A 19,954-nucleotide genomic window follows, 5' to 3' on the forward strand; every position below is an offset into this window, starting at 1 on the left:
CTCCTGGGGGCCGTCTCGCACGCCGTTGTGTACGATACCGCCAATCACACCCCGTCGCAGACGACCTGCACATGCACACCCGTCCTGCAGTTGAACCCCCCCTGCCGGCAAGTATTTCGGCACTTGACACGAGCTGGGGGAGAACAGCCTGCTAGGGCGTCTTCTCCAGCCTGATAGGGCGTCTTCAGAACTGTGGGTTCGCGTTGAGTTTCATCGGATCGCGATTGGGGCTCTCGTCATCGTCTTTGTCAAATTAGCCCCCCCCCTTGCTGGCAGAAATTCGCCGTGAACGCGTCCTGGCTGCCCGCGACTAGGACCTTGCCTGACAAACATTGGTCAGAATGTTGCGTAAGAGTACCGAGGGAAACGTATGCAGGGTGACAGCCGAGGATATTGAGGCTCTAGGTGGGCAGAAACATGACAGAGACATCAGGCGGGGAGTATCTTCCGGAGTTTTATGCTGTAGGCCTTGGGTTTCCCATGTTGTGTGTTCCGCGGCAACCTTATGCGTGTGGTTAGACTGGGTAACAAACGTCTCGGACTCAGTCGGAGTTGCCACATCCATCCTGCATCATCATGGTACCATGATGGGGATACTACCTTCTTGATCACCACTTCAACGTGTCGTTGCTCGCTATTGAAGCATTCGATCCGAAGTTACAAGGCTATGGCCAATGAAGAGATTGCAAAGTATAACTAACTCTATGATCAAAGTCGAAAGCTAGTGCTAAAACTTTCTTTTTTACAGAATCTGGAATGATTTGTTTTCACTCCGATCGGGGGTCACCAATGCAACCTACCAGACGTTGTAGCCAAAAAGCACATGCTGCCGACAGCGAGTGCTGATTTCCTTCGCTGACAGCGTCAAGGAAGACAATTTCATAGAGCAGAGAACGCAGGAAAAAGGAAACCCCGACAAAAAGAATCAGAATGGCTGCTCCCACTATGTGTTACCTCCAAATCTATCTTTCCTGGTGGTGTTGTGACCCAGGGAGGTATTTATCTGGGAGAAGCAGGCCATGAGAACAAAGGATCAAGATCGTGTCTCCTGTCTGTCCGACTGGATCTGGTCCGATCCTACACCGAAGCGCACCTTGTTTCACCTCGAAATCGTGCTCTGTCCAAGGAACGACACAGCGATCAACGGCGAACCCGACGATTTGAAACAACAGGAACCACCTGTCATTAAGCATAAGAAGAGTGCCGTCTGATCTCCACAAGGTAGTCTGTCATGTCATAAGACTTTGCGTCACGTAACTGTGAGAGGCACAAAGCACTGTCCACGTCAGTGTTGGACCGCACTGCAATCCTTGCCCTCAAACAGAGACACGGTGGAGATGCACAGGCATGACAGGGCCACTGAAATGAGAAACCCATGTGCGCCCCAGGCCTTCGGGGGGGGCGACAATGCGAGCGGCACGCATCCATTGGCTGGCACTGCCGAAGCGATGGGCACGGAACCAGCGTCCCGGAACGGATCATCGTGGGCCGGGGGGCTGTGATGACGTGAGAAGTGAGAACAGAAGACGGAGCCCTGGGGAGGGCGCCCGAGCCCCAGGTCTCTGGGGAAGTGTTCAGTGATTATTGTGCAGTGTCTAGGTCCCTGAGGAGGTCGGCAGGTAAAGGTACCTTCCCTTTGTACACCTCACTGTAGAGACGGCCAGTGCGTTGGGCTGAGCTGGCCAGGCGGCGGCAGCAGCTCCTGTGACGCCGCCTGCCAACGCAGGGCTCGGCGGGAGGGGCAGATGGGCAGCGGCTGCGCAAGCTGACGAGGGCCCATCCGTCAGCACCAGCGTCAGCTCTCTTTTTTTTTGTTCCTCTTCCCTTTGTCCATTGCTTCACCTCGAGCAGCGTTGCTGTTCAGTCTTGATCTGTCTGTCGCCATCTCTGCATCATCGTTAGCCATCTGCACAGAAACCACGTTCATCCCATCATCGCGACATCTGCTCCACTGAATAAACCATCCGACGATCCACGATTGACGGCGACGACACGACTGATTGACCAGACGATTGACGACGACGAGACGGTTGACTGACGACCCGATTGACGGTGACGGCGCGGTTCACTGACGACACGACTGCGACACGACTGACGACGGCGGCGACGAATGTCCGCCATGCTTCGCAAGAAAGAGGTCTACACGACCATCACGCCCATACCGGGCTTCATCCCCCGACAGCTCGCCATCGACATCCTCCACTCCCACTCCGAAGTCATCACTCTCAACCCCCTCGTGATCGACCACAAGCCCATCCAGGCGCCCCGCGATGCCGCCTCGGACGAGTACTACTCGACCTGGTATGAGATTACCGAGCGCATGCAGTGGGTGCCCGGCCTCGGCAAGATGGGCTCTGGCAAGATCAAGTTCAATGGCTGCTTTCACGACATGCCCTGGGGCCTGCAGACGCACACGTACGCGCCCATGAATGTCGACATCCGCATCAAGTACCGCATCGAGGGCAACCAGCCCGGCATCGAGCCCCCCGTCCACGCCGAGATTGGCCTCGCCGACCTCGGCGTCCCCGCCGACGGCCTTTACCTGCGCGAGGACATTGAGATCAAGTGCAATATCACCGTCATCAGCTACGTCCGCTCCCAGCTCAAGACGGCTTCGAAGGAGATGGTCTCGCGCATCATCAAAAAGGCCGAGCTGCTCGACGCCGGTGTCCTGTCCGCCATGATCCAAGACGGCAAGATCAAGACCATCAACCCCAACGATCGCTCCTCCACCAACGCCAACACCAACGCCGCCCTCTTGTCGCCGACCTTTGCGCCCCAGCGCAGCCCGGGCCTCGACGGGCCCGCCTCCCCCGCCATCCCCTACACCGTGCCCCGCGCCAGCACCTACATGGCCGCCACAACGCCGCCCGGCCAGCGCCCCGGCACCTCGTCGTCGCAGGGCACGCAGAACGCGCAGGGCACCCAGTACGCCGAGCTGCCCACCCAGCACCACGCGCCCCAGCAGACCGCCTTCGTCGCCGAGCTCCCGGGCAACTTCTACCACCCCCAGCCCTCGCCCGGCCAGCCTTCGCCTACAGCCAACGCCTTCCGCTGGTCGGGCCAGAACCCCAACCAGCCGGGCCCCGGCCAGGCGAGCCCCAGCCTGACGGCCTCCTCGCGCCCAACGTCCATCTCCTCCGAGGCCAGCAGCGGCCAGAACACGGGCTACGCGTCCCCGGCCCTCGACCACAAGGGCTTTGCCTCTGAGCTGTCGACGCACCCCGAGACGCAGGAGGAGCATCGTCCGCTTCAGCAGCAGCAGCAGCAGCAGCAGCAGCAGCAGCAGCAGCAGCAGCAGTATTACCCTCCTGATGTGCAAAAGTTCGACCCCGGGCAGCACCGCGTCACGGGCCCGCATGCCTATCAGTATAACCCTGCCGATTATGCGCCGCGGTGAGCCGTGTTCCTACCTTGGAGTTTTGCGGATTCGCGTATGCTTCAGCGACGTACGCTCGCTCATGTTGGAGGAACGTGCAATGGAGTCTTCATGTTTGGGGTTCACGGATGATATCGCTTTGCTGTTTCGTCATTTTCCTTCCCTCGTGGGTCGTGATTCGTGGGTACAATGGACTCTGGATTCTGGATTCGGTCGTTGGGCTGTGGGTGATCCAGGCGCACATAATACCAATACTTTTGACTTTTGTCTCATGCCTCACACTGAATAGGATATGTGTAGTAGGTGGTGATGGAATCGACTTGACCACGCAGTCACATGGTCCTCGCCACAAAACCAACCCTGACAGAATACCTCAGTCCAGGATAGTCCCTACACCGCAAGGCTACAGCAGCAACGAACTGAGATCATCGCGCAATCATGCCGCTCAGCCCTTTCCGCCCACCTGACCGCAAGACGCCGACCACGAGGCAGAGCACCCCGCCAAAAAGAACAAGAAGTACATACACAAGTCGCAAAATAAACCGTAAAGACAAAAGTCAGCTTGGCCGCAGAATGCCGCCCTCTACATAGTTTTCGCCGTCGCCGTGCCCCATTTCCGTCCCACGGCACGCGCCGCACCTACGTCCTTCGACTGCGCGTCGAGCGTGCCGGAGGGGGCGCTTCTTTTGCCTTCTTCGCCGGCGGTGCTGCTTTGGGTGTTGCGGTCGCCTTGCGCTTCGGCTTTGCGGGAGCGGGCGCCTCTTCGACTGGTTCGGCGGTCCTGGCCGCTCGTGACGGGCGCGTCGTTGGCGCGGTCCTGGGGGCGGCTTTCGCGGGGGACGGCTTTGCTCTGGAAGGCCTGACAGGGGCAGCCTTTGCGAGAGCCTTCCTGGGCACCCTCGCCTTGGGCGCGGCTGGCGCGGCAGCCTTTGTCGGTTGGGGGCTGATCGCTGGCGCAGCCTTGGCCTTGGCGGTGGCCTTTGCAGCGGCCTTCTTGGCCGGGGCCTTCTTTGCACCAGCCTTGGGCTTCGCACCCTTGGTCTGCGCACCAGCCTTGGTCTTCGCACCCTTCAAGACCGTCGCCCTGCCGCCCTGCATCGCCCAGTACTCGTCGAGATGCTCGGCGCCGTAGCCGCGGACAGCGTCCTCGGGCTCCCATGATTTCTGCGCCGATCCGATCCATGCGACGTGGAGGAGCACGCTGCCGTCGGGCTGGACCTTGTGGCCTGCGACGTGGAGCACGTGCCACATATCCGGGTCGGCCATGGCGGCGGCGCGCCCGCCCTTGACGGAGCGCCAGTACTTCCACAGCGCGGCCGGCGCGTCCTCCTGGACGTTGGCCTCTGGCTCCCAGGAGAACTGCTCTTGGGGGTCTTCCGTGTCCCACTTGACGCGGACTTCGAAGAGGGTCTCGTCGTCTGTGGCTTGGCGGTGCTCGACAATGTCCTTCATCTCGAAGACCTCCGCGCCGTCCTTGGTCATGGGCTGCAGGGTTTCGCCGTTGTTGGCTTCGGTCTCGGCCTTGGATGTGTCGTCGCTAGCAGCGGGTTCTGGAGCGACTGGTGTCTCCGCCTTTGGTTTGTTGGTATCTTCGGCGGCGGTTTCCTCGGGAGCCTCCTCCACAGCAGATTTAGCAACCTGGTCTGGCTGCGCGGTCTCTTCCCCATTGACCTCGACTTCCTCCGTCTCGACTTCCTCCGTCTCGACTTCCTCCGTCTCGACTTCCTCCGTCTCGACATCATCTGCCACGTCTGCACCAGCAGGAACATCTAGCGACATATTAGTCACAGTTCTATTGACACTGACAGAAATGGCTGGCGCACCTCTAGCCGACCGAGGGCTCTCCACCGTGCCCCCAAGCGAATCGTGAAGCTGGTCCTCGAGCTCGACAGCCGTGCTGTTCGCCTTGACCTCGACTTCCTCCACAACCGTCTCCTCCGTCGCGACAATCGTCTCGCCCGCAGGTCCCTCCGTCTCCACAACAGTCTCGGTGACCGTGGCGCTATATGTCGCGACAGGCTCGGCCTCCTCTGGCGCCTCTGCATCGGCCTCGTCCGCCGCAGGCTCCTCAGCTTCTTCGATATCCTTGAACGCCCTCTTGCGTCCGGCCACAACAGACGGGCTCGTCGGCTCAGGCGTCGCATTGTTCCCGCTGCCGCCGCCGCCGCCGCCGCCAAGGACATTGCGCATCGATTTCCAGAGAGCGCCGCCGATCGAGGCGGGCTCCTCGGGGACGTCGGGCTGGGGCGTGGGCGTGGGCGGGGGCTTGGGCGCATCGTCCTCCATGGGGGCCATGGGGGCCATGGGAGCCAGGGGCGCGATGGGCACCGCGTCGACCGAGGTGGACCGAGACTTGTCGTGGCCGTCCGAAGGAGAAGGAGCAGCAGAGGCCAAGGCGGCGCGCGGGTTGTAGCCCAGGTCGCGAGATGGCGGCCTACGCACGGGTGACGCGAAGGCCATGGTGCGCTTGTGGGGGGCGGTGAAGTTGGACGAGGTGACGGGCCCGGACGCGCCGTCGTCGGACGCGACAGACTTGAAGCGCTTGGGAGGGCGGGTCGACTGTGAGGTGGCAGGCATGTTGGAAGAACCGGGTCGCGGGCGGTGGAGTGTCGTTTGCTTGGTGTGAGGCAGTCGTGGCGTCGTTGCTGCGGCGTCACTAGGTTTCGCCATGGTGGATGAGGAGGGGGGGACGTCGCGTCGTTGCTTGTAGTACGTGGGGGATGTATGTGACCCTGTACGCTGTGGTACGTGGTGGAGATACAGGCAGAACCTTCCGCGAGGGTATCTCGAGATGCAGAGGGCACTGCGATGGCTGAGCCCGAGCCGGCACGAGGTTGATCGATGGCTGGCTGGGTTGGCGACGCGACGTGACAAGTGGGTTGATAGAGAAAAGATGGTGTCGTTCGTGGTGTTGTGGATTTCACTTTCGCGCCTGCCCTGGCAAGTTCCTTGGAAGCTGCGTTCCGAGCACTCGTACCTCCTAGCACCTACATGGTGCTACAGGACCTAGGTGCCTTACTCCCTACACACTACACACTGCTGCACATGCGACTGATGGTTGCTGGTGACGAGACCTGCTGAGTCAGCGATCCAGCGATCCAGCGACCAGACTGCCGGTCTGCGCCTGCGTCCGGGGGACAACCCCCTGTGCCACAGGGGTCGTCCACTAAGTGCACCGCTAGGCCAATGGACGTCTTTCTTCTCGCCGTTGGTCCTGTTCATTGGCATGGGAGCACACCCTCTGGATTGACCATGGCAAGCCACCCACAATCACATGACTAGAGCCTGCCATAACGAACCTAGCAGTATAACTGCTGGCTCCCAAATGACTGCCAAACTATCGGACAAAACCACCCGCATGGCATTGTGAAATAAATTGTACGTGTCGAATAGTAAGAAAAAAATGCAACAAAAAATGCAACAAAAATCACGGATACAATCCGACCTCTTGAAGGTGACAGACATTCAGCCCAAATCAGAGGCGTGTAGGTAACATCACGAGAGACCATGACAAAGCGATCATCCACAACCCATATTCAACAATCACCTCTAGTCGCATCAGTCGTCATTACATTTCATCATTCGTCAGATCTCGTCGAGATACTAGACTTGGGTATCCATGCCGAAAATCAACCTATACCTCGGGCCAAAAACAGACCGCTCTACCCAGTAAGACCCCATACGGCCCACGACACCTCCCATCTCACGCATTCGCCCTGCCAAACTTGACATTGTCAGACGATCGCACGCTCCAGACCTTCCTGCCCGTCGCCTTACGACACGCCGCGATCCACGTGAGCGCCACGACCAGCGGCAGGCCGATCCCGACACCGACGCCGACACCGATCCCCCACCTCTTCTGGCTCGCGGCCAGGTCCCGCGCAGACGCCTGTCGCCTGTCCGCGAGTACCTGGTCGAGCTCCGCATCCGCCAGCAGAAAGTTGTGCGAGGAGTCGGCCGGCGCATCCGATGACGCGCCCGGCTGCGAGATGGTGATGACGTTCCGCCGGGTGCGGGCCATGAGCCACGCCGCCTCCATCGTGATGCCGGGCATGGGGTTCGCGCGGTACGCGTCTAGTATCGTCTGCGGCGTGAAGCGGTACGTGCCCGACATTTTCTTGTTGGCGGTCAGGTCTGCGCCGGCCCTGCGTCAGTTTTCTTCGTCTTCTCCGTGGACCAACCTCAACCGCGCAGGGCTCTGGGGCACAAGGGTGGAAAGCACACTCACTCGTAGCGTAGATGGTGCGCAAGCCCTGGTCGTCCTCCTTTCCCGGCATCTCGTCCGGCAAGCTGCTGAGCCAACGGATCGTCACGGGAAGCGACCCGTTCGCATGCCGCCATGCAATGTCGTACCCATACTCAGACTCTAAGAGGGCCGTCCTCGCGCCGGCGCCGCTTGCCCACAATGAGCTGGCGCCCTGTGGCCAGTCGCAATCATCGCCAGAGGGGTTGAAGGCGTCGTATCTGCACCATTTAAACGACGACAGGCAGATACCGTCGCTGGCGCATTCCGAGTCGAGTGCCGGGTCGTATGCTGCCGCTGCCAAGCCCAGTAGGATGGAGGACACAATGTTTCGGATGAATCGCATCTCGACGAGTTGCTCCCAGCTTGGAAAAGGGTATTTCAGTCGAGGGAGCTCATAAGCTCAAGAGGGTGGCGCTACATGAGGACGCAATATTTATACAGTGAGAAGAGAGGCCGCCTCGCTGTCATGATGTAATGCTCGACATCATGTAGAAAGTTGTGCCCGCATCCGAATGCTGTGCCGCAGGGCGCCGACCTCCCGATTGGCAGTTCATCGAGAGGAATCTTGGCTTCCAGGCGAAGCCTTCCATGCGTTGATCTCGTGCTGCTGCCTGGGGTCCGTCGTAGGGCTGCCAACGAACGTCGTTGATTGTTTGAGATAAAAGTTCGACGCGACCATGAGCTGCATGTATTGAATCAAATTGTCTACAATCAATGGAAGCCTAGACCGGCCGGCCGGTGCTCAGCTTGTTGCGGCCGTTGAGCGACCTTGCCAGCTGCCTGGATTCTGGTTAGTGTCATGGATCCATTCGCGCAACAAGCATACTGCGCGGCGCCAGTGTATCGCGTGCTTGGAAAGCGAACAGATCCGGGACATCCTGGTTGTTTGTCGTGGCTCGGCCTCTGATCGCTACATCCTGGAGTTGGGAAACCCCACGTCTGGCAGATTCCAAAGCGTATCGTACACCTGAAATTGCGAGAACAGGTCGTCGAGCAGGATCTGGTCGTCGCTGGTCCCCGATGGCTGCGAGAAGAACGGCGGATCAACTTGGCTGACCAGTCGCGTTTGCTCGTCCGGCCAGGGCTGCACAAATTTCGTCGTGACATGGAGCGTAGATCTCGGATCGTCGGCGGCGGACATCGCTGCGAAGGGCGACGAGCCGTCGCTTGCGCCGTAGGAGGGAGGCGACACGAGAATGTCCCAGAAATACCCCGGATCAAATGTTATGGTGGAACTATCGGGTCGGCTCTCGGCAGCCGAGTGAAGCTGGCGGAGGATGTTCAACTAAGGCCATGTCAGTTGCCGATCGGACGACGCCGCGCTCCGACGCTGCCTCACCTTGTGGCGTATGTGCGGCCATTTGACGGAGAGGCGTTCTAAGAATCTTTCGCAGAGGAACAGGCCCTCGCGAGCCTTGGAGGCCATCTGTTGATCCTGGGAAAACTGGAACAGACAGGGGATGATTGCCGTGGCTGCGACCTGATGCCCCATCAGGGGGTCGTTTATCTCCAGTTCCATCTCCTCAAAGGTCTGCAGTAAACGGATCACCCATCCGGTATGAAAAAGTGACTGGTCAATGATGTGCTGCATGAAAAGCTTCGGTTGAGCCCTGCACTCGCGGCCTCGCAAGGCCACTAGGTGGAGGAAAGGATGGTTGAGAACGGCGAGAGCTGCGTGGGATGAGAGCTGCATGATCGTCCACGGCGACCAGTATTCTCTGTAAGAATGAAGCTCGGACGGAGAGCGGTGTTTGACTAGTATGTTCTCGAACCGGTGGGGAGGTGCGAGATCCAGCTCAAACTGGTGCAGCTGGACCTGGATCTGGGAGTACGTCGAGTTGGAGGACCACGGGATTTCCGTCTTCCCTTTGCGAATGCTGCTCAAGTATGCACAGATATCTCCCCAGATGGAAATGATCTGGACGCTTGGCGACACGATTCCTGCTTTGGGCTCCTGGTTCTGTTGATGGTCAGTCTGGACCGCCTCCAACGCCGGCTCGGAGACACCTGGCGGCAGGCAAGGATTGGAGGGTAAACCCGGGGCGTCATCTTGGCTACTGAGAACAGAATATGTGGGGGAGAAGGCCTTTTCAAGGATGAACACGCTCCAGTAACATCGAGCATCAGCGTCAGCATCCTCTGTGTCGGGGGCTGCCGGCGATGCTTGTCGGCTCAATACGCGCAGCGTCTCCAACCGTGAAGCGGTTCCAATAGACATCCAAGCCCGCGTTGAGTTTCTGTCTGCAGTACAAGGTCAGCTCAAACCGCCGACATGGTGTTGGGCGGGAATCCCACTCATAATGTCGCAAAGTACTAAGATGCAGAGAGACTGGACAACTTCTGGGTCTGCCTTGCCCTCTGCAGCCAGTCTAGTTACGGATTCTCGTGCTGAATTCATATAGAATTCGGACGCCACTGCTTCATTCCCGTTATAGAAGGGATTGTCTAAGTAACGGAGACATAAGGCGAAAAGGCTCCATCGAAGGAACTCAGGGAAGCCTGATATTCTCTTGCGAAGGTCCAGAGGCCTAAAAAGTGGCAACGGCTGGAAGTAGATCTTGGTTTCATAGATACTAAGAATGCAGTCGATCACTTCAGCAGGCGGATTCGGGTTCGATGGAGACCTGCAGGAGTCGGAATCAGCTTGCAACCTCGCCGCGGCCGTGGTTCAACTGCGTCCACGGGTACCCACCATACGTTGTTCTGAGATATCGGGCTCGAGGCAAAGTTGGGAGACGGGGAAACCATGCTAGACTCGCTGGCCGAGGAGTTGCGCCTCAAGTCGCGGTCAGGCGAAGACCTAGAGCTGCTTTGGAGTGTTTTGCCGTCATCGCCCGGATTGGTGAGTGATCTAATGAGAAAGCATCAGCTTGACCATTGAGATCAACGGCGGCAAGGGAGAGATCGAACTGTAGGATGTCGTAAATCTGGCCAACTTTAGACTCCAGGTTTCTAACCCTTTTGATCGATGAACTGTGTAGTTGCGCATGTCAGTTGCGACAGCGCTTATCATCGCAAGGGGCTGGGGGAGAGAGCTACTCGGATGATTTTGTGACCCGGCCTGCATCTACATCCACAGTTCTCTGATGTCTGGGCAAGTAGTGGCATGGTTGCTTGAGCCTGATACAGAAAGAGCAAGCAGGCTTTTCTGCGGGACACTTCGTCTTCTTCCGCCTGTTTGGTGTGTAAGTGCGTACGTGACAATCCAGTGGGGCTTGCCACAGCAAGAAGACTTAAGACGAGAGGTCTTTACCTGCAAGGCTCACAGGCCTGCCGTGTCTTTGGATCTCCAGGGGCGATGTGAGAAGCCATGTTGGGCAGCAGGGGTCGATTGGGATATGGGCGGAGTTTTCGAATAGAGGTGTGTACCGTGTCGCCGCGCCCGGAGCTATGGGGACGGTGGGAGGATTATGGGGACCTTGTCTTGGGCCGGGAAAATGAGCACGTGAGCGGATTCCGTCCCGGGTGTTCAATTAATACCTACCTCCCTAAGTACCTAGGCAAGCCAGGTAAGGCAACCTAAGGCAAGAATCGCCAAAAACATCTTAGTCACGTGAGCGGAACTTGGGCGTTTCTCTTCTCTGTACTATACCTACAATCATGAGTGGCTGGAACATCTGTCGACGCTGACAATGTCTCACAAGTTTGTCTATGACCATGAGTCATTGGATACGACTTATACTGTGCCATTCATTGCAAGTAACGGAAGGACAACACACTGAGCCGCTATCCTAGGAGTCTTCCGATATATCACGAAGGCATTAAGACGCAGAGAAAGTCGGATACTATTGCGCTGGTTCTTCCTTTCGAGGTCCGCTATAGTCCTAGTTTCATAATCGAGGTGTATATCAAGACCTTCTCATCGAAGTCCTTGCTCGACATTTGATGGCTCTACCAGTGGAAATGGTGCAAATCACACCGAATTAGAGTTGTCCGCGCAGGACCAAGCCCTCGATCCCCCATCAGCCTTGTAGGAGGCGATTATGCCTGTGATGGAGCCGTACGTGCCGGCGATCATCAGAAATGTGCCGGAAACGATAATGAAGACATTCAAAGCCACTAAAAGCACCCACTTAAGTGACTGAACCTCGCCGCCTTTCCAATTATCATAAAGCCACATGCACCCCAGAGGCTGGAAACACATGAGAGTGCCAAGCAATGCGCCAATCAGGGCCACTAGCCCGCCAAAAATGGGAATGCCGCTAGCGATGGTGTATGCCACAACGCCAACGCTGAAAACGCACCCGAACCAAGTCGCCCAGTGAGTAAAGGTGTTCCCCGCGAGGTGCTTTGACTGTCTAAGAATGCGGACGAAGAACCATTTGCTCGCAAACTGACGTTGTCAGAAATTATCGTGGACGAAAGTATGGAGACTCACGTGGGTACTCAAGGTTGAGCTGGCAATCAGCCCTGGGAGAGCGATCCCATAGCTGATCTGCTTGAGCAGCTTACCTGCGGACCCAAGAGCCGGCGAAGCAACAAAAGAGCCGCAGTAGTAGTACACAACTACCCCAATCGTGATGTAGGTAACGGTGACGATAGACTGACAGAGGAGCATGGATTTGGCGTAGTGGCGAGGATCTCGCATCTCAGCCACGATTGGAAAGTAAAATGGCGTGCCGACATATGCAAAAATGAACGTCGATATAGCGGATATAGCCTCGGTAAAAGTTGGGTTTCCAACAGTCTTCCAGTCAGAGGACCAGGGCCCGTCAGGCGCCTCGTCAGGTCGGTCTTGGACGCCCACAGCAATGGTGACGATCAGAACTATGCCACCGTTAAGATCTTGTACTTGAGAAAAAGTGATAGGAGGTTCCCAGAGCATGAACCAAACCCCAGACACTGAGGGAATAAAGCGCGAAACGTACTCGAGACCAAAATTGAAACGAGACCAGCCCATGCGATGAAGCTTATGCGGTCAAGGGTGCGAAGACTTGCGAGAAACATGGCGATAATGGCCGCAACTGCTACGAAGACGGCAGTACAGGCTCCGTGAGTTGAAACTGCATTGAAGCTGATAGAGATGCCGAGCATGCCGGAAGCGGCAGCGAAGACGAGGACTATTAACGCTTGAGTCAGAATTGAACATGTAAGAGCGATGTCGCGATCTTTGATTACATAGAACAAAGCACACTCCGAAGACCTCCCGGCCGACACGACCAAACATAATGCCAACAGCATCATCGATACCATAGACTTCGCGGTGGTTGAGCTTGAAGGTGCCAACGACGTAGCTGCCCCAAGTCGTGAGGATGGCAATGGTCAGCATGCAGATAATTCCAGGGACCATGCCGAGGATGTCGAAGGCGGCTGGAATCGAAAGAACGCCCAGGCCGATCTGGCACTTCATCATTAGGACGGATGTGCCGAGCCAGCCCACCTAAAGAAAAGTGCTTGTCAGTGATGTTTCAAGAGTCCAGATTTTGGGCAGTCGACGCACGTTGCGAAAATTTGGGCCATCCTCAGTCAGTTCTCCAAAAACCTCATCATGGGTAGCCTTGCTCAAGTGGGTGGTTTCACCGACTTCAGAAGCCACAGCAGTCGGACCTTCAGGGTTTTCGTTCGGTTTTTCGACTTTCGAACCCATTTTGAACCTAGGGTCTCTAAGGAAACTCCAGGGATTGAACAAGTAATAGATGAATCTTCTGTGATGGCTGAGTACCTAGGAACCACAGCACAATGTTGCGTAACGGTGATGTTGTCAAACGAGGCGAGGACAAACATCACCCGGAAAGGGCAACGTCTTATATGGCTTCCCCCTTTCTGTACTGGTGATCCGTGCAGCCCCGGATCGCTCGTACCCCGGGTCTTTGGGGTACACAGCTCTTTGCCGTGTGGGGGATCGTATGGAGAATGATTGCCTCGTGGCTGAATGTGTCAAGAGTTGAGTAGTCGACGCTATTGGGCAAAGTGGGACGGAGTTCCCGGAGGCTACGATCAGCCCTCAACAACTAATGCCCATGCGAATAAGTTAGCCGAAGACTTTGCTTCCGCTTGACCGAGACTGGGAGCTTTACCATGGCGCACTAGTGATTCATAGAACAAGGGTCTGGGGCAACTCTCGCACCCCCATAGAAACTATCCGCAGGGCCGGACCCGGAGAATCAAAGGACGCCGTGTTATAGTGCTTGATGGGGCATACTAGTCCTTCTCTGACGACATTTCGCTTTACATTCGTCTATTCCAGTCCACGAGAGCCCGTGGCGCGTCCGCTTTCTGACGGGCGGTCTCGGCTGTTTCAGGCCTCATGCGGTGATGGGATTGCACCTGACCGTTGCGAGGCTCAAGATGTTCAACTCGGTGACGGCGTAGTTTCGGTAACAGTAGAGGAAGGTCGGCCTCAGAAATTTAGCAGCAGACACATAAAGATCGTGAAATTGGTCTTTGCTCTTCGGTTTCTATTTTTAACGTGATCAAAACTAACATACAAGTCATGCCTAACTAGCCACTTCTTTGTAACCCCTGTCTCACAGCCGAGAGTGACAACACGCATCGCCCTTCTCCTCTCCCTCATACAGCACGCTCTTGTTCTTGTCCTGCGTGGAAACTGCAACGTCAAGTCCAGGGTTACCCAAGAAGAAATTCACGGGTTTCAAACCGACCATCATCTTCTCATTAGGCATAACCGGCCAGTCTTCGATACGCGGGTTGTGTGTGGACCCAAAGGTGTGCCATATAACGATATCGCTGTTTCTGACCGAGTGGGACATCCCCGTGGCGTCCCGCTTCGCAATACCAGACGCAATGCCATCTCCGCCAGAGGACTGCATAGTATGCTTGCCAGATGGGAAGTGGTCATCGTCCTCGTACCGCGTTACCCAGACAGCGTGTTTGCCAAACTCGGAACGTTTCGCGTGGTATGAGTCCGGATGGGAAAGAAGCATCTGACTGTACGCTGGCAGGAGCTTGAAACCGACAGGAGTGTTGGTGATGGGGTTGATGGTGCTCTCGTTGATAAATTTAAAGACACGGGCCTTTGTAAGATCTAGATCGAATCCTCCTTCCTGCTCTACGACCTTCTGCTCGGCGATATAGCCGACGCCGAACGGGTTGTGGACGGAAGGGTCGCCAACAGGCAGCGCTTTCGACTCTTCGACTACAAGTGAGTTCGCATGGCCGTCGACCGCGGGATCGATCCGCAGGCTGAAAATATGCTGATGATAGGGAGCAAGAACGCCGGGGGCGACAACAGTGCCATAGGGAACTTTCTCCTTCAGCCCGACGGCGTGGGGCACGGTCGAGAGGATACCTGTAGCGCGAACCTCGAAAAAGATGGAAGCGTCTTGCGAGAAGTGAAATGCAAAGATATATTCGTAGTTGCTGACGGTGATGATGGTCTGCAGTACAAGGATCCGTGACCGCGTGACAACGGCGTTTCCTGTACGGAAGTTTGTGTGCTTCCATAGAATACCGTCATCTTGTTCATGGCAACAGATAACGTTCGGCATCTTGAGTGGCTTTCCAGTCGAGGTGTTGTGGTAGCCGTCGAAGTATTTGATTGTACCTTTTCAAGTCAGGTTAGCGTGTGAGGCATTTCATGATATCATCCGCATGAGATGGCCATACCAAGACAATCACAACCAAGCTGTAGGTTATTGGCATTCAGACCAGCGCCGTCGTTGCCGAGGTCGAATGCGGCTTTGCGAGGGTAAGGTGCCCGAGGGTCACCGTATGGCACGAACATCTCGGCGAGGGCCAAACGGTAGAAGAGACTCCGCCCGTCGTAGTGGATATCATGGAGAGTCATGCCCTCGCGGTAGTTGAAGCCTACCCTGAAACTCCACTTCTCCCAGGTGAGATGATTTCCACGAATCTTGAACGAGGGTCCCTCTGGCTGGACAACCTGATACGGCTTGGTTGTGGTTCGAGGGGGCGGCCGCAGTTCAGGGTGGTACTCGCTGAGAGCTGTGTCGTGAACCCTCTGACGGTCAAAGGGGCGGTCCTCGTTGTGGACGCGTTCGTGAGGCGACGTCGGCAGCCGATACACTTTTGTGACCTGTAGCTGCTCAGAGACCTCGGCGCAGAGGTCGAGGGGATAGGCATAATAGTTTGCATCAGGGTTCTCCAGGAGACGACAGTAGAACCAACACTTCCCGCCCATGTCAGTGATTCCGAGATGCGAATAGGTAATTTCAGACTGGGGGCTCAGGGATTCTTACCATTGTAATTCTCTGGGTCATGTCGTTCATCCCATCTGTAGCGTAGGCCCACGGCTCAACAACAACTGTCGCGCAGCTGGGCAGATCGAGGCTGCGGATCTGCTGCTGCACTCTCTCATCGGCCAAACAGGCGTTCTCAACCTTCCTCATGTAGTCGGAGTCAATGTAAGAATGCTTGCCCTTGTGGTGCTGCTTGGCCGTTACACGATTGTTGTCGAGGTCAACGAGGAGCTCGAATAACTCATGGTTGCCCGTCTTACTCTCCAGGACTACCTCAACACGGGCGCAGCGAGTCGGAGGGACTCCCACAGGCTGATGGCGATGCTCTTTCTCGAGGAAGGGGATCATTTGCTTTTTGGGAGGCTCGCGCAAGGTGATGACGCGAAAGTTGATCTCTCGCCCGGCGAAGTGCGGGCGGACAACATCAGCAGCCTGCGGTCGAGTTAGTGACTCTAGAAGCAGTGCTCGAGGCGGCGACAGCACGTACCCTGGAGATCTCCTCCGGTAGGAGGGGATCGAATGGATGAATTGAGAGGGTCATGGTGTTGGTCCTGAAGGATGAATGACTTTGTACTGGTTGGGATCAATTGTTGATTTCGAGAACAAGAACCTTAGCTTGGTAATGCCGTCAGTGCTCCTTGACCTGGTCCAGAAACGCGGCAGATTAAGGCGAGTACTTTCTTTATATATGTGGCAGGCCTCGAGTGGGCAGAGAGGATCCCGTATTGGCCAAAGGGCGGATGGAGGTGACAACGGATCGGCGTATGCCGTCGTTCGATTGCAAAGTGTTGCTTCGCGTAGAAATACCCTTCACGACGAGTAGCGCAGCGTAGGTCAAAGTATGACGAGCCGCTTACCTCCAAGGGAAACACGTGTCATGCAGATTTCCTTATCGGTCCGTAGAAGGAGAGACCTGGGCTGTTACTGAGGCGGTTTGCCCAAGTGGCACGGAGGAGTCGCCTCCAAAGGCAATCTTTTTCGGGCCGCCCCCGCCATACGCCGGACGGACCGGGCCAAACTCCGCTGCGGGGCAAGTTGTCAGCCGCAACTTACCACACCAGGAGAGAATAGTGCATCCATATTGTCTTCAACTTCAGTCGGAGAGCGTGGATGGATGAATGGAGGCAAACTTAGCGTCTGTTCGGCAATGCCATGCCATCCCTTCGGCCTATGCCAGCCCGGCCAGGCAAGGCTTGACAATGTATAACCGAAGCATAGGGTACCTATACCGAAGGGGACAGCTTGCCTTTGGCCTGGACAGCTATATAGGTGCTTCACGCCACCGACTACGTTCTTCGCTCACTGTGAATGACATCCCACATGCTTAAAGACCTTTTGTTGCTTTCCATCTGTCTACATGATGCATGCCCAACTCCCGTTCAAGGTCAGTTGCCCTTCGACAATGCCATATTTCACTCAGGAATGTCGCTGACCAGCTTGACCTTTCTAAAGCTCGAAGACGCCACTCTTCTCCATGAAAGATCCCTCCTGAATGGACAATGGGTTCAGGCTCGATCAAGAGAGACCTTTGACATCGAAGGTGAGAAAGGAATCCTAGTTCTTCGAGTGCATATTCCATCATTCATCCGCTGACCCCGAATTGTTCAGATCCCGGCACGGGAAAATGCTTTGCCGCCTGTCCTACAAACAAGGCCTCGGACGTGGACGCCTTCGTCGAAACAAGCCATGAGGCATTCAACGAATACCGTCACGTGAACCCACGCGTTCGGGCCAAGACCCTACTGAAATGGCACGATCTCATCACCGCTGCCAGGGAGGATATCGCTACTCTAGTCACGTACGAGACCGGCAAGCCACTGGTCGAAGCGCGTGGAGAGATTGACTACGCTCTGGGTTTCGCCTGGTGGTTCGCGGGAGAGGCCGAGAGGGTCAGAGGGTCCATCGCCATTCCCTCTGTCTCCGAGCGTCGTACCTTTGTCGTCAAGCAACCCATCGGAGTCAGCGTTGCTCTGGTGCCATGGAACTTCCCAGTTGCTATGATCATCCGAAAGGTGGCCGCTGCGCTTGCAGCGGGCTGCAGCATGATCGTCAAGCCGTCCCCCGAGACGCCCCTGAGCACTCTCGCCCTCGCTGACCTGGCCCTCCGCGCCGGCGTACCTCCCGGCGTCTTTAATGTCATAACTACCGACAACATAAACACACCGGCCGTCAGTGAAAGGCTATGTAAGCACCCCTTGGTGCGCAAGGTGACCTTCACGGGAAGCACAGCTATCGGAAAGCTCATTGCCCGGCATTGCACGGAGGGACTCAAGAAGGTTACCCTCGAGCTAGGGGGTAACTGCCCTTTTATCGTCTTCAACGACGGCGACCTGGAGCATGCAGCCGAAGCCCTCATGATTCTAAAATGGCGCACTGCCGGCCAGGCCTGCACGCACGCCAACCGCGTCTACGTCCAGAGCGGCGTCTACCAAGAGTTCGCAAAGCTCATCCTCGAGGCGACTCGGAAGATCCGGGTCGGCCACGGTGCTGACGCGGCTACTACGATGGGGGCTCTCACTACATCCCGCGGCATCGAGAAGCTCGAAAGACACATTGCAGACGCGGTGGAAAAGGGCGGTAAAATCCTTTGCGGCGGACGACAACCACCTGCGCGCGCGGGAGGATACTTTTTCGAGCCGACCATCATTGCCGATATGCATCAATCCATGCTGACGACGAGTGAGGAGATCTTCGGCCCCTTACTTGGCCTTTACAAGTTTGAGACTGAGGCCGAGGTCGTCAAGGCTGCCAATGAGACGTCGATGGGCCTCGCTTCGTATTTTTTCACGAGGGACACTAAGCGCACCTGGCGCCTTCTCGAGAATCTGGAGGCGGGCATGATTGGAATGAACACAGGTAAGAACAAAGCACGGCGAACCACTAGTATCCGGGTACTGATTCGTCAAAACAGGCAATGCTTCGGGCGCCGAGTCGCCATTCGGAGGAATCAAGGAGTCCGGCTATGGAAAGGAGGCTGGCAAGGACGTGGCTATTGAGGAGTATTTGATTTCTAAGACTGGCACCTTGACCGTGGGCTCCATGTCTAAGCTGTAAGCCTGGGTAGCTAGAGCCTTGAATGAAATTGTTGTGCTTGAATTCTTTGGTTGCTCAAAGGGACTCATTCTACTACTGAAGCCTTTGTGTTACTATCCCTTGCGCGTATTCTCCTTCGAACTCCAAGTAGTTGCACCCAGGAATCCACAGGACGGTAGGAATTCAGGACGAGCATCATGCTACAGGAGCGCACTGCATGTGTCTACCAGAGCTCCAGCGTCAAGACATAAAAGTTTACCGCAGGATACGACAAACGTCGAGTCCGCCCACCTAGGGAATTAACCCCTTCGGTTTTAGCGCCTCACTTGAGGCGGGGCTTGGGAACCCGTATGACTTCCTGAAGTTGACTCACGTTCCTGGTACTTGTTGGCCAAGCTTACGATCCTATCGGCAGGTATTGCCGCCCAACCTGCGCCCCAAGACACCGGAGGTCAGTGATGGCGAAGTGGGGGCGGAGGACGGAGTTTTCCCCTCGTGTGGCCTGTGACTACGGAAGACTGCAGGCCGAACTGGCTCAAAACCTAAATTTTCTAAAAATCAATGACTAGGCCTACCCCTCTACCTTATAGACCTTTATAGGGATCTATCTATTATTAGAGTAGTACTTTCTAGACCGTTAAATACTATTAATAAGATATTATATAATAACCTAAGCGTAAAATCGTATATATTATTATACCCTTAAAATTATTCTATAGCGAATAGGTTTATATAACTTCGTATAACTTCGTATAATAGAATTATAGCTTTATACGATAAGATCTAAAAACTAATATTATAATAGTAAGTCCTTCCTATCCTATAAAAGCTCGAACTTATTATTACGATATAAGATTAACTTATTCCGATTAGATATCTTATCCTTTTTATAGTAACTCTCTTTTAGAGGGTATTAAGTATGCTGAGGTATAACTAGGTAACGATCGAAGAGGTTAGGTGATAATATAAAATAGAATAGTAATAGAGAAATAGAAGGATAAAGTCGATAGAGGAAGGATAGAATAAGATAATAATATCTCTAGAAGGAAGTATCGGATAGAGAAACCGATTAAAGATTCTAGTAGCCCTTAATTTCTACTATAGAATAGTATAGGTTTCGTATAAATCGAAGGTAGG

At 55.6% G+C, this 19,954-nt stretch overlaps 7 protein-coding genes across 7 annotated transcripts; 2 read left to right on the forward strand and 5 right to left on the reverse strand.

Annotated features, from left to right (window-relative positions):
• Positions 1 to 2,110: 2,110 nt before the first annotated feature.
• Positions 2,111 to 3,400, forward strand: D7B24_002778 (uncharacterized protein; the record flags this gene model as incomplete). The annotated part of the gene is made up of 1 exon (XM_028636978.1): positions 2,111 to 3,400. One exon carries the CDS (start codon positions 2,111 to 2,113, stop codon positions 3,398 to 3,400), a length of 1,290 nt encoding a protein of 429 aa, XP_028497557.1.
• Positions 3,401 to 4,018: 618 nt separating this feature from the next.
• On the reverse strand, positions 4,019 to 6,049 carry D7B24_002779 (uncharacterized protein; the record flags this gene model as incomplete). Its single annotated transcript, XM_028636979.1, has 1 exon — positions 4,019 to 6,049. One exon carries the CDS (start codon positions 6,047 to 6,049, stop codon positions 4,019 to 4,021), a length of 2,031 nt encoding a protein of 676 aa, XP_028497558.1.
• Positions 6,050 to 7,082: 1,033 nt separating this feature from the next.
• On the reverse strand, positions 7,083 to 7,968 carry D7B24_002780 (uncharacterized protein; the record flags this gene model as incomplete). Its single annotated transcript, XM_028636980.1, has 2 exons — positions 7,083 to 7,513; positions 7,608 to 7,968. The coding sequence occupies 2 exons, from the start codon at positions 7,966 to 7,968 to the stop codon at positions 7,083 to 7,085; spliced, it is 792 nt and encodes a 263-aa protein (XP_028497559.1).
• A 368-nt stretch (positions 7,969 to 8,336) lies between these two features.
• On the reverse strand, positions 8,337 to 9,843 carry D7B24_002781 (uncharacterized protein; the record flags this gene model as incomplete). Its single annotated transcript, XM_028636981.1, has 4 exons — positions 8,337 to 8,401; positions 8,452 to 8,542; positions 8,593 to 8,910; positions 8,965 to 9,843. The coding sequence occupies 4 exons, from the start codon at positions 9,841 to 9,843 to the stop codon at positions 8,337 to 8,339; spliced, it is 1,353 nt and encodes a 450-aa protein (XP_028497560.1).
• A 1,695-nt stretch (positions 9,844 to 11,538) lies between these two features.
• D7B24_002782 (uncharacterized protein) lies at positions 11,539 to 13,212 on the reverse strand (the record flags this gene model as incomplete). Its single annotated transcript, XM_028636982.1, has 5 exons — positions 11,539 to 11,958; positions 12,004 to 12,392; positions 12,494 to 12,685; positions 12,744 to 13,005; positions 13,066 to 13,212. 5 exons carry the CDS (start codon positions 13,210 to 13,212, stop codon positions 11,539 to 11,541), a joined length of 1,410 nt encoding a protein of 469 aa, XP_028497561.1.
• An 880-nt stretch (positions 13,213 to 14,092) lies between these two features.
• On the reverse strand, positions 14,093 to 16,325 carry D7B24_002783 (uncharacterized protein; the record flags this gene model as incomplete). The annotated part of the gene is made up of 4 exons (XM_028636983.1): positions 14,093 to 15,129; positions 15,192 to 15,714; positions 15,785 to 16,216; positions 16,272 to 16,325. 4 exons carry the CDS (start codon positions 16,323 to 16,325, stop codon positions 14,093 to 14,095), a joined length of 2,046 nt encoding a protein of 681 aa, XP_028497562.1.
• Positions 16,326 to 17,141: 816 nt separating this feature from the next.
• On the forward strand, positions 17,142 to 18,838 carry ALDH5A1_1 (Succinate-semialdehyde dehydrogenase, mitochondrial; the record flags this gene model as incomplete). Its single annotated transcript, XM_028636984.1, has 4 exons — positions 17,142 to 17,168; positions 17,237 to 17,324; positions 17,393 to 18,640; positions 18,696 to 18,838. The coding sequence occupies 4 exons, from the start codon at positions 17,142 to 17,144 to the stop codon at positions 18,836 to 18,838; spliced, it is 1,506 nt and encodes a 501-aa protein (XP_028497563.1).
• Positions 18,839 to 19,954: the final 1,116 nt, after the last annotated feature.

This window comes from Verticillium nonalfalfae (genome assembly GCF_003724135.2).
Source record: "Verticillium nonalfalfae strain VnAa140/NRRL 66861 chromosome Unknown scaffold_17, whole genome shotgun sequence".
In the NCBI taxonomy this organism is placed as follows: Eukaryota; Fungi; Ascomycota; class Sordariomycetes; order Glomerellales; family Plectosphaerellaceae; genus Verticillium; species Verticillium nonalfalfae.